We start from the raw sequence: 13,344 nt of genomic DNA, 5'->3' as shown, positions 1-13,344 counted from the left end.
AGAAATGACGTCTCGATTGCTCCCTTAATCTAGTTTATGGAAGCCTTTTGCAAAAATCTGGTTAGAACTTTGAACAGTTCTTTTAAAAAAGAACAGAAATCTTTTCTTTTCTTTTCTTTTTTTCCTTTTCCGGGATTGCTGGCAGGCTGGTATAAGGAGCTTCGGTGTGATCTATAAGTAAAATAACATCTTCCTAGTACAATGGTTTTTATTCTGATATGATAACTCATGTTTGTATGCCCAACATTTCGTAGTCTATTTCACATTGGGTTCTTACTGGTAATATATATTATCAAATCTAGCTCTGCGGGTTCTCTGAAAACAACAGGATCGACTTAGCCAAAAAATTTACAAATGTGCTTTCAACACTAAATGTATTTTCTTTGTTATCGTGGTTTACATGCTTGTATTACAAGTATAAGCAATGAAAAGTAATGATGGAGCTTGTTTAACAAAAGAAATTCCAGGGACTAGGGTGTATTGGCATTGTCATCATCGTAGTCGTCATTGCCGGCGAACAAGTCCGTGCAAAGCTCCCCATAGAATCGAGAAACTAAATCTATAAAGACCGGGCATGTCAAGTTCTTCCAACAATATAGGAGCTCTTCCACATCCATCAAATCGCTCACTTTCCCTTCTTCCACAATCATCTCTACTAAATAATTCTCGAAACTCCTACACGCATCTTCCACATCTGCGGGTTCCCTTTTCCTTGAACCACCTCCAACCTTCATATAGTTAGCAGGTATCAGTGGCGACGAGAACAGCAGCCTATCCCTATTGCACCCTGCTGCTGCCTCTGAAATGCTTCGAAGCTCTGCCACTTTATCCATCTTTCGCGACCGTCTTAGACACCGAAATATAGATCGTAAAACAGAAGTAGGACTTCTTTTTGGAGCTTTTCTGGGTTGAGCATGAGGAGAACGGGTTCTAAGTCTAAGTCTAAGGGCTCGTATAAATAGTGGCCTTTTGAGCTTGAAGCTGAAGATTGGGACAAGTTTTCTGAATGGGTTGAGAAGCTTGGATTTGAAGGGAATTAATGCTTTCATTATCGATTATAATGATTGATATGAGCAAATTGAGTGCTTAATTTTGAAGGAACCCAGTGGGGGATGGGATATGGAACCTCGTAATTAGTAATTAGGTTTGAGAAGACAACTTCATGGGGGATGACAATAGTTTGGTATAACATACAAGAGATGGAGATTGTTGGCAAAGGATGTTTGTTATTTGAGGTGAGATTGGTGCAATGATGCTGTTGCTGTTGCGGTTGCACTTGTTTGTTGGGCCGCTTTTTATTGCATTGCATTGCATTGCATGTATGGTGTGGTGGGGGTCACGTTTTGTGTTGTTTTAAAATCAAAGTGGAACTCCATCAACTAATTAATTATTTAATGTGGCCTATCAGTATTCAGGGGAGATCCCCATCAGTTGTTTTTTTGTGTGTGTGATTATTGATTAAGCAAATTCCAATGCCTTTAATTTGATTTTGTGGTTGGTATTCTGATGGAGTTAATGTACTTGGGGAGTCTTCCATAAATATACCATAACGTGCTTGGAATGTGGGCCTGGTTTAGAGTATTTAAGTTGTGAATGATATTCAATATCTTGTCCATTGGACTGGAAGCATTTAGGGGCTTGATTTTGTCTAAAAATGCATATTATAAGGACAAAGCTTCAATGACTAGTGTCACCTGGTTGGCAGAATTTTCGCTTCTGCAATTTTTGTTCATCTGGTTACAGTTCTACGCTATGTTTACTTTTATGTAATAAATATGGCCTCCGTTTAAAAAAAAAAGATTACAAAAATGAAGCACGTTTGATTGAAGTTTTTAAAATTGTATTTGGAAGATATAAAATAAAAATATATAAAAAGTGCAAACATATTTTTCAACAATTATTAAATATCAAATCTCTTACTTTCATTTAAATTTATACAACTATTGTATAAGAAAATTATACAAATATATTTTTATTAAATAAAAAGAATTTATTCTTATTTTATTTTTCATTATTCTATTGCCGAAAACACATATCAAATGTGGTTGACTCATTACACAATTAAAAGTATTCAAATAATTGGTTCAGTTAATATCCGAGCGAACTATCTTTAATTGAATTTGTAAAACATCAAATTGTTAACAAACCTAGATTTTTTAAAACCTATTAATTTACCTAAATAATTTCAATTAATTTGAGCGGATAATCAAATTAACCTAAATTTTACATATTTTTTTCTTTTTCTATTTTTCAGTTTTATTTTATTTTGCAAATAATTTTAATTTTTATAATACTTTTAAGCCCAATATATATAAATCCATTAATTTTTATATTTTAAGCTTATATAATATATTGGACTTATCTAATATATTTGGTTTATATTATATTATTAATTTTTATTATTCGGTTAATTACCCAATTCTGAACTTGCAATGGCCCAATTTTCAGTAATGTCAGAAACAGTGGTTCGAGGCCACTAAATCCGGCAAGAAATCTCATAGATTTCATTATTTAATATTTAAGAGTTAAATATAATTTTTAAGAGATTTTTTAATTAGTAATTTGTGTTTTATAAAGATTTATTAGGTCAAGAAATTGAAAAAAAGAGGTATCAAGACCTCGGTGTTATAAACCGAGCTGTAAATATTTTTATAAATATTTATGGAGTGTCAATAAGGTAGTATTAAAGTTTCGTTAAAAAATTTTAACGCTTCTGTAGTCAATTAATTAAAAATGACTAAATGACAAAATGTGCAAAACTTGCTAAAGTGATTAAATAGCCTAAATAGTAGATAAAGGAGGACTAAAAGGGCAAATAGACCACATGAAATGGCTGAGAACAAGAAAAAAATTTGGAAATGTGATGAAATAAGGGCAAAATTGTAAATTTTGCCAAAATTAGATGAAATAAATGGGAAATTAGAGTTTCTAGAGAAATTCATCATCATTTTCAGCTTAAAATGGTGACCCCTGCACTTAGGAAAAATTTTGAAATTTCTCAAAAAATTCTTTGAGTTCCTGATTTAGTCTCGGCTTGTTTCTTATGTATGTTTTGGGCCTCGAGGGCCCTAATAAGGGACTTTACAATAAATTTTCCGACATGTATGATAAAATAATATAAAATGTCTGTATTCATTCCGTAAGTTCTGGTAATACTCCATAATCCTGTTCCGACGACGGATACGGCTTAGGAGTGTTACAGAACTAAACTAATTGATAATTGAAATTTCAAAAAAAAACTTTTAATTGACCTCAAATTGAATTAGATTCAGTAGCTGATAGATTAATCAAACTAATTCAGTTCGATCGGTTAAAACTGGAAAATGCACACCCATAGGCACCATCTTAGTTAAAGGCTTAATATATAACTAGATTATGTCATACCACACTATGTTCATTGATATCTAAACTACACATAGCAACATATCTTGGAGATTGATTTGGATTTGAATTAACGCAACCAACTTCATAGGTTTGGTGGATAGGATTGTATCAAGAGAAACTTGGAAGTATATAATAAAGATTCAAGACTTATTCTGAACTATTTGAAGATATTCTTTATGCATATTATCCTACTTATTTCGAGGGAAGATTGATTGTAATTGTTACAATATGATAGCAAGTCTCAATTACCTGTTTATTGTAGAGACTTGTATAGGTAGTGTATTGAATTAAGAGTACTAAATCTTGATCATTGAGGAACGTTTTTTGAATGCATTGATTGAAATAATCAAGTGTGTGACTTAGTTAATGTCTTAAGTTTTGAAAACTTAGAAGGAAATTGTCTAGATCTTAGATACAAAAGTGAGAAGTCTAAAATGGTGAGTGCTAGAGCTTGAAAACACTTATTGTATGAGGTGTTAAGATAGTGGATATTTTATCTAAGCAAGACCTTGAAGATATAAGGAAATTGAACTGCGTAAACATATCGTGCATTGATTGTTTTTCTCCGTTATTCAATCTGATGCGTGCAACAATTGAAACTACTCTTAACATTGCTGTTGACACTACTTATTTTCAGCTTCCAAATATCGATTTTAAGTCAACAATAGTAACACATAAGTTTGTTGATAGATTCAAAATTTATTTATTTATAAAAATATTATTACGGTGTAAATATGATTGAGGAAAGAGAAATATGTTAAAGATAGTACAGAATTTAATTCTTAAGTAGATGTATTTAAGATATAGGATAAAATCTCAAACTTGAAGTCTCATCTAATACATAGGAGTGTTTGTACAAAACATCTGTCCCAAAAATAAGTTTTCATATAATGTAATCTATAACATAGAAGGAAAAAATATTTATACAATATTATAAATTATTAAAATAAATTATCTATATATATATATATATATATTAAAAAACTTCAAAAGAATATGTATTAGTTTAAATTTCTAAAAAGTATAACATCAACGATTATCTATTTAAAAATAGGAGTGAAATGGAAGTAAAATATTGAAATATATTTCAAAGTGAAACTTAAATAATTATATATATGTCTTTGATTCTATATTTAGGGTGGAGCCGATTTTCCTTCTTACCGGGTGAATTGCATTTCTTGATCTCCTTCTTAAGAACATGAAAAAATAGTTTTGGTATGGAAAAATATTACAAAACGAAATGTCGTGGTGAAAAGGATGGAAGCTTGACATGTTCATTATGTTTTTGAACTACCCACAGGCTTATCCCAAATATATTTTGAGTGGAAGTTTTGTTGTTTATATTATATTTTAATAAAAATTTCATGGCATGCAATGATAGTATATGTAAAATTTGCAGCGTACTCTTTTCCCATGTTTAAGTCCAAAGGGTAATGAATAGCAAGTTGAATGAAGGTGAAAGGTTTCGCTGTCATCCCCACTCACCATATTGTGCTACTACCGCTCCAAGTCTACAGGCGAATGTCATGGCTATCAACTCAACCAAATAGTAGCCTTGTTAACTCGAAGCCAGCCAAGAAGCAATTGAACTATGGGTTTGCTTGATTCCTTTTAAACCACACTTCCAAATACCCTAAAATAATATTTATCGGACCACCATCTTTTTCTCGAGTTAAACTCAACTTTGTGATTTTTTAATTATATTGCTTAATAAACATTAAAATGTTAGCGTACTAGAAATACTAATTTAACCTTCTTCGTTCTTTTAATAACAATAATTAAGTCTCAATTATTAGAATATCAATGTCGAAATTGTGTTTCGCCTGAATTAATATTAAAGTGAAATTAACCTAATTTTCTAAAATCTCACCATTTATGTTTGCTATAAGTAGTCTTTCTTTTCATGATACAACAGCTGAAAAAAACAATGGGATGCATCGTATATATTAACACAATCAGTAAGAGAAGATTAGATTCCCCGACACAATAAGATTACGTTACAAAAGGTAATAAAATAAAACAAAAACATGAATGACATATGATATAAACACACACAAAAAACTAATGTGTCATGTAAAATTTTTAAAATTATTTTTTTAAAATTAATATTTTATGTAGCGTTAATTAACTGATATAATTTTTTAAGAAGAATTAATTCATTTATTTTAATTTTAGATGATATGTCATTCTTTTAATTCGCAGCTCACCAACAAGGGTGTTCAAATTTCGGTTAAAATTGAATTAATCGACTGAACCGATCTAATTCGATTAATCGGTTAGTTAATTGATCTAATTTGGTTGGAGGTCGATTAATGATTTTTTTAAAGTTCGATTACCGGTTAATTCAGTTTGAAATCGAGTAATTAATCAAATTAACCGAACTTAATAATTAATAATGCAAATTATATATATGTAGTTTTAATTCATTAATTCGATCAAATAAACATTATCAATTTATTTATTTTATATGTTTTATGCTTGTTTTAACCCAAAAAATAAAACATATAAATTTTGGTTAATTCGGTTAATCGGCGAATTAACCAAAATATTCATTTCGTTAAATTTTTTTGAAAAATTTCAATTCATTAATGGTTAAAAATTTCAATTGATTCGATTAATATTAATTGATTCAGTTAACCGTTTGGACACATCCATTCACCAATAATGAGTTAAAATATTTACTTTAAATTTAATGGATCAAAATTTATATAATTATAGAATATTTTAAATACAAAAAAATATATCCTTTGTTTGATAAAAGTGTATAAAGGAGAAGTGAGAAAGTGGAATATAAAAGAAGCATATAGCTTTGATGCCTTTCTTTTTGGATGGCAACTGATGAAAATATTCTGTCTCCAAATTCCTGCCGGCGTAGGCGACTTGGCGCGCGGCACCGAGGCCGGGTTCAGTGGAGCATAGCCATACGGTGAAATACAGCGTATGTCTAGTAGTTTTTTGACACTATACAGTTTACATACATGGCACACAGGGTGAAGCCAGGCAGAACCACAGAAGCTGTATAACAATCTCTATTTTTGTTCCTAGCTAGTTTCATCTCCTGGTTTATTATTACAGTATATTGAATTTTATTTGGATTAGTTTTCTCTGTAATTTGGTATTTTTAGTTTCTTCTTTGCCTCTTTGGATCTAAGACAATGTTTGGTGGTGCTTATGCCTGTTACAAGTTCTGATTTATGGTTTATTTTCTCAATTAACCAATTGGATTATTCAATTTCTACTTTTAAAACTTTTCCTTTTTTCCCAAATAATATGGTTGTTTGAATTGAATTAACATCAATCAGCCAACCTGGTAACTAGTGAGATATTGGTTTGGAGATTTGTAAGCCCATACAATTTGATTGAATTAGATTTTTTAATTTTTTTATAGAATTTTTAATAATTTATTTAATTGAATCAATGACCTGACTAATTCAATCACGGATTCGATTCTAAAACCTTGCTAAATAAGACATGCAATTTTAATGTCAATGTTATCTTCAAATTTTGAATATGTTAAAGTTTATTTAACGAATTTTATTATTTTAAATTAAGATAAGTATTCATATTAAACTTTTCAAGAGTTTAATTGTTGAGTATTGAAGCAAAATAAGACATACTCAAATTATTTTTCATACGAGTCAAATATGCTTTTGGCCATCTTGAATCGAGCAGAAATAAGAGTAAATCTTAGAGTTTAAAGTTCAGTAAAAAGAAGTTGCTCGTCACTCCAGTCCACTGAATAAGAACAGGTAATTATATTTGTGGGTAAACTATCTCAATAATCATAAATATTTTCTATTTTGGTTATTTAATTTTTTTTAATTCGTTAAATCCCTTTTTTTTCCCCTCTACTCGTCAATGTTCCACTGCCTAGCCACCATCTATGACCCCCAACCTCAAATCACCATTTTCATTACCTACCTCTATTAACAAGGTCAACCAATCCCCCCTTCCTCATCACCAACCCTCTAATCACCATTTGCATAAGCTCTTACCTAAGGTGTAAGCACCTATATTATCCCCTGTGAAATCTATCAAACCTAAAAACACTATAACAATTCCCTTAACACCAGCAACCATAAACACATCAACACACCCAATAACTAAAAAGAAAAAGAAGGGGTTTCAAGTCTAGCAAACCCAAAACCCGCAAGAAGCAATGCAAAAATGTCATAAGAAAAAAAAAATCAAAAAGTGAGAAAAAGAAAGATGAGAGAAAATGGAACCCCAAGTGCACGATGACCATTTGGATCAAGGGCCTAAAGCAGGAGAAGACATCGAATGATCATGGTAACGATGATGAAAAGTGGCAATTGTGGGTAAGGAGAAGAAAAGGACAAGACAATGCTTGTCACTGATTTGCCATAGTTCCACGTACTCTTTAGAAATTTTGAAATTTAGTTTCTGTATTTTTATTCTTTTTGGATTCAATCCTTATACTTTTTAGCTTTTAACATTTAGGTCCATTTGTTAACATTGTTAAAGTTGTTATTAAATTTTTTGATGTGACATTTTAAAATTTTTAAAAAATATCACTTGATAGCAATGCAATTAAAAAATAATGACGTTGAATTTAATAAAATAATTGTAACAATGTTAACAGATGAGCTTGAATTTTAAAATATAAAAAGTAAAGAGATTAAATTCTTAAAAATAAAATTATAGGGACTAAATTTCTAATTTACTAAGATTCCAGGGACTTATGGTAAATTTTAACAAAAATATTATTATTTAAATCAAATTCAGTTGGGGTTTGGACTTGCAGGGTCAACTGTACCGGGCCAGTTGGGGCCCCAATTATAGTTATGTGGGAGTTATTGGACAAATCATTCTCTTTTAAGGGACATTGGTAATCATCTCAAAGCTAATAGATGATTTGGGTCGGATTTGGTGTTGGGTTTTAAGTATTAACCCCCATGCGATATGCGTCTATCAGTTTCGTTGTCAACATACAACGATTTTACTAAAAACTAATACGTAATGAGTTTCACGTTGTTATTATTATTATTATTATTATTATTTGCCCATTGACTTTCACGTTAACTGGGAAAAAAATCCTTATCAAACAAAGTATATGGTTGTTGTAAATCAAAATATTTGAAATTCTTAATAAGTATTGAATATTGTACACTTTTAAAAAAAGCATGCAAATTTAAATCTTGAAAATAATATTATTGAAAAAGATAACCATAAATACTGAACATAATTCATAAAACAAAAATAAAAGTATAAGTGTTATCCTCCCCCTATACATTTTGCAGTGGTTAGAGATACACGTGTGTGTGTTCTTTTCTAAGAAAGAAGTTTCCATTACAATAGAACCCGCCATGACAATGCAAGTTGATTGGGGTTAGTTGAATGATTTGCTGAACAAACAAAGGAAAAAATATAAACAGAAATTAGTATTTTATGCATAGAAAAGGAATTAACAATAAGCATCTAAATATTGAAGCTTCCAGAGTCGTACAAGTATTTGACAAATATATTAGTAACAGTAGTTGCATATATATTTTTGGTTATAAAAGAACAATAGTTGGATTTAATCCGTATAGAAAATTGAGAAACAAAGTCAGATGGCTAAGTTTACACGTTAAAAGACATGTCCGCCCGTTGTTGGGTCAAACATGCACACGTGTCAAGTACTGACCAAACTATGGAACTGGAAGGGCAAAGGCAAAGCGCCGCGATAAGTGCCGACAACTACGCACGTGTGTTTGACACTTTCCTACATTCCCACACGTGACACGTCTCTAAATGGAATTAGATTAGATTAGAAAGTCTTGTCTTCGGGCCCAAAGTTAGGCAGCTCCCAATGACAAACCACCCTTAACAATCCTCCCCCAAACTTTTTTCCTTTAGACATTTACTTTTGTGCCCAAAGTTCATTGAGCTTGACCTAGAAAAAACAAAACCAAGACCTATTGACAAGTGTTAAACTGGTTTGGTTCTTTGATGGATCAGTGGTCAAAAATCATGTCTCAATGGGACCAAAAGTGATGGAATGTGCTTCGGTGTAAGTCCTTTTGAACAAGAAAAGGTAATATCTATTGCTAACACAACATTACTTTAGATGCCGTAAGATTGCAGATTCAAAAAGATTCAGCAAATTAGAGATTGATTATAAACTTAAAAAAGGCAAAGTTCCATCTACTTTCACCTTTAATCCATTTTGAAATGAGTACTTAAAATGAGCTTCAATGGTTATGGACTCAAGAAAAAAGCGACAAGTATATCAACTCCATAGTAACCCATCATTTTTAAAGGCGATGATGGGTGCTTGATGTTAATACCAAGTAAAAAAGCAGCAAAGGATAATAGCAAATGGCATTCATGTAGGGAAAGAAAGAAAACGAAGTCAAAAATTACATACCGACCTACTTATATATACAGTAAGTGCGTCAGGTTTAAAGGCAAAACAGGGAACAAAATGTCAAAACATGAACATAATTCAAATTTCAATGCCTCATCTTCAAACTTTGGTGGAGACAGAGTCAAGCCGGTACTTCCCTCGTTTACTGCTTCCAACTGTAAAAAACAATAACCGCCAATTTTGTAACTAAGAGCAAGAACCAATAATCATTGTTAGTTTTTACTTCATAATAAGCCGACACTCACGGCTAAGGGCAGACAGTTCCGAGCTCTTCAACACGCGCAGCCTCTCCACTGTGGACACAAACATGCTGCAAATCCAAATTCAGACTCCAGATGTTACGATTTCGTTCATGTATATAGTACAACATATATGCATACATTAAGAAAGTATATGACCAACATTGAAGAAAAGCAGGATACTGGTTAAAATATTAGGAACCCAATGCTGTTTTTTTTTTTTTGGGGGGGGGGGGGAAGGGGGGCTAGACGACAAAAGATGGTGTATAATAAAATGGTACTCTGCTATGTGCTTTGGTCATTAATTTTGGGAATATAAAATGGTATTTATATAATATATGAATCTGAAATTGGATGAGATCCACAGTGACAAGATGCTTACTGCCACGGGACATCCCCAACAAGCATCCTGTCTCCTTCGTTATCCTCATAAACCAGTGTATATTCCCCACTTCCATCTAATAAGCCCGTGATCGATTTCTCCTCCTCCTGCTTCTTCACTATTCCACCAGCGGAGGAATCTCTTTGAGCTACAACGATCCATACAAAAGACAAACAGATGACATTCACCGTATTAAATAAAATAAGCCAAGAGTTTTTAATCACAATTGGAACAAGCGCCAGTCCTAATTTTGCACTTAAAACATCATATTCTCCCACATGCCACTTCATCACCTAAACAGTTTTAAGCTAACAGTGATGGCGAATTGATTGGTCATGTAACCAGAATTTTCTAATACACTGAACAACTCGCCTAATTTGATGGCTGATTGACATGACTATCCAGTTCACAAATTTGCTAACACATGGTTTTTAGCTTATAATATTTCATTGAAAATTTACCAGCAAGAAGGCCTCTGAAGAGTTCATCAACAGCTGTCGAGAGTTTTTCATAGCTGTCATAGGCTTTGAGATCGACTTTCCTGCCTATGGGAACTCCATCCATGTTGATTTTCACAAATTTGGCACTCGGCTCTGCAGCTTTTTTTTCATTACCAACCTTGTGAGGGAGCACACTTGGTGATGATTCAGAAGCTAGTTTCGATGAACTGCTGTTCGCTATATTTTTCCTAAAAGAGCGAATTGGAGGCCAACCCACAACTGGCCCAGGAGCAGTTCTGTTTTCCATTATCATAATAACCATAGAAATACCATCAATTCAATGCTAAATAATAATAGAGAATAACAAGTACAAAAGGGTTCAAATAATACGTAATTATAAGAGATGTAATCAATATAATACCAACATTTGATAGGAAACTGTAACATGACAGACAAAATTAGCAAAACTTGTGCATTTAAAGAGAAAGATGATGGATACGCATTTACTACCAGAAAAGGCTTAGAGCCATCATGAATGAGCAGATCAATAGCAATAAATGAGGTTAAAAACAAACAAATTTTGAAAACATCTGAAGTTGATGGTTAAAATTGAAATAACCAACAAAGCATGCATGGACCACACAACATTAAGTAAGGTAATCTTGTGACTTGTCAGTGATTATCCTCTGTCAAGAAGATTTTTTAAAATTAAAAAACAGAATATATATTAAAGAGATGCAAATAGACAGAAAGAGAGAGAGATGTAATAAAAAGCTGGAGTACCTTTTCTGAGAAGTGTTGGGAGGCACAGCTGTATTTGCAGTAGGTGAAAATGGTTTTTTCTCTGCATTCTGAATGTCTACCACTTTAGTGCAACAGGGCTGTGACTGTTCCTTTGCTATAACAGGCAAGCACTGTTGCGGTGTTGATGGGAACTGAAGAAATGAAGGGTTTGTCAGCTGTTGATGGTTAGGGTGGTGGTTTTTGGTCCATGAAGGGGACAAAACTGAGCCAATCGGGTGGTGCTGCTGCTGGTCCTCTGGGGATGGAAGCTTATGCGCCTGTTTTCCATTACTCTTCTTCTTTAAAGATTGGTAGCCAAGTGAGATTAAAGGTTCATCTCTGTCTCTGTTGTCGTTTTTGCCAGTAGCCTTGATGGACCAGTTATCTTCTTCATCACCCGGGGGACCAAGCCTCAGTTCCAGCTTCTTCTCTTCTGATGCTACATGGCTTCTCTCCTCTTTCCTCTTGGGATATTGCCACTCTCTTTCTTGAGGGATCAAATCAAGAAGTTGAGGACATGTTTCCCCATTCTTTGAGCAACCTTTCTCCATCTCCTAAACAGGATGGAAGATATATCCAGTAACTCAAAATGATCACCTTTTTTTTCCCTCTATCTTGGAAGACCAAGTGCCAGAAAACTGAAAAACAAAAAAGTATCCAAGAGTTAGAAGCTTAAATATAAAACACACACACAAACTACAAAAAATGTAAAGAAAATAGCTATTAAGTAATGAAAATACAAAGATAGAAACTTGCCTTACAATTTAAACTGAGTCGCTCGTCCGAAGTTGAAAACAATAAAGACCGACCTCATGAAATCTATACAACTTGCCTTTAGCAATGAAAATAAAGACCTTGGCTAACAACGGAAGAACTGTCCAGCTTAGAAACCTTAAAGCAAACACCTTAGCAACTGGAAAAGCCAGAGCAAAAACACAATATTATAAATATAAAAGAGCACCCCCTTTTAATAGAGAAAACCCCAGCAAGAGAAAAGAAAGCCCCAAAAGAAGAGTGTATTTTAACAGCTCAGAGTGCAAGGATAGATAGAGAGAAGGGTGGATTCTTATCTTTAGCTTTTCCTTTGTTTCTATTATGGCACGCTTAAGTGGGTTGGTTCTTGGCTGTCTCTTTCTCACTGCTTTATAGGACTCGAAAATAGGAAGGTGAATTTTATAGGTGTGGAGAAGAACAAGATGGGGGAAGGGAGCGTAAAAAGAGATAATAAAACCAGAAGAGATTCCCTTTCACTGAAGACCCCCAAACATGAAACAGGAAAACATGAATTAGAACAACACCTCACGCAACCACATCCCTCCACCACCCTGCTACTTCAACATCACTTTTGAAAATTTGTGCCACCCCACCCCATTTACTTAAATAACCCCCTCCCCCCTCACAAAACGTTAGCTTGTTCACCTCAGGAAGCAAAAGCAGAGCAAAACAAAAGAAAACAAAACTAAGCAAAGCGTGCTGTTGCTGACCACCTCAAAGATAACACTTTTTTATTTCTTTCCTTTCTCTTTTGTCTCTCTAAGTTTAGCCAAGTTTTTTTTTTTACACTAGCAAAAACTACTTTAAAAAACACAATTTTAAAAAAAAAAAATTATGTAAGCCAATTTGGTGTTTAAATTAACTTCATTTTCTTACTTTGAAGCTCAATTTAGTTGCGAAACATTTACTTTTTTATGGTTTCTTTGGAGGACTGAGTAGAGGGCACTTCTAATCAAAGTTTTATTTAGATAA

At 32.9% G+C, this 13,344-nt stretch overlaps 2 protein-coding genes across 3 annotated transcripts; both read right to left on the bottom strand.

Moving 5' to 3' along the window:
* Positions 1-347: 347 nt before the first annotated feature.
* LOC105771257 (transcription repressor OFP17) lies at positions 348-1,178 on the bottom strand. The gene has a single exon (XM_012592675.2). The coding sequence runs from the start codon at positions 1,047-1,049 to the stop codon at positions 471-473; it is 579 nt and encodes a 192-aa protein (XP_012448129.1). The 5' UTR covers positions 1,050-1,178; the 3' UTR covers positions 348-470.
* An 8,518-nt stretch (positions 1,179-9,696) lies between these two features.
* On the bottom strand, positions 9,697-13,017 carry LOC105769477 (auxin-responsive protein IAA18). Of its 2 annotated transcripts, none has more exons than XM_012590136.2 (6): positions 12,355-13,017; positions 11,599-12,236; positions 10,837-11,111; positions 10,376-10,523; positions 10,000-10,064; positions 9,697-9,909 (listed from the first exon to the last, which is right to left on the bottom strand). In XM_012590136.2, exons 2-6 carry the CDS (start codon positions 12,147-12,149, stop codon positions 9,854-9,856), a joined length of 1,095 nt encoding a protein of 364 aa, XP_012445590.1. In that variant the 5' UTR covers positions 12,150-12,236; positions 12,355-13,017; the 3' UTR covers positions 9,697-9,853. The 2 variants fall into 2 exon arrangements, with proteins under 2 accessions (XP_012445590.1, XP_012445591.1); XM_012590137.2 differs by having other exon boundaries at positions 12,360-12,954.
* Positions 13,018-13,344: the final 327 nt, after the last annotated feature.

This window comes from Gossypium raimondii, chromosome 5 (assembly GCF_025698545.1).
Source record: "Gossypium raimondii isolate GPD5lz chromosome 5, ASM2569854v1, whole genome shotgun sequence".
Lineage (NCBI taxonomy): Eukaryota > Viridiplantae > Streptophyta > Magnoliopsida > Malvales > Malvaceae > Gossypium > Gossypium raimondii.
The sequence above is the reverse complement of the archived record's forward strand: the minus strand, read 5'-3'. Positions and strand labels throughout refer to the sequence as shown.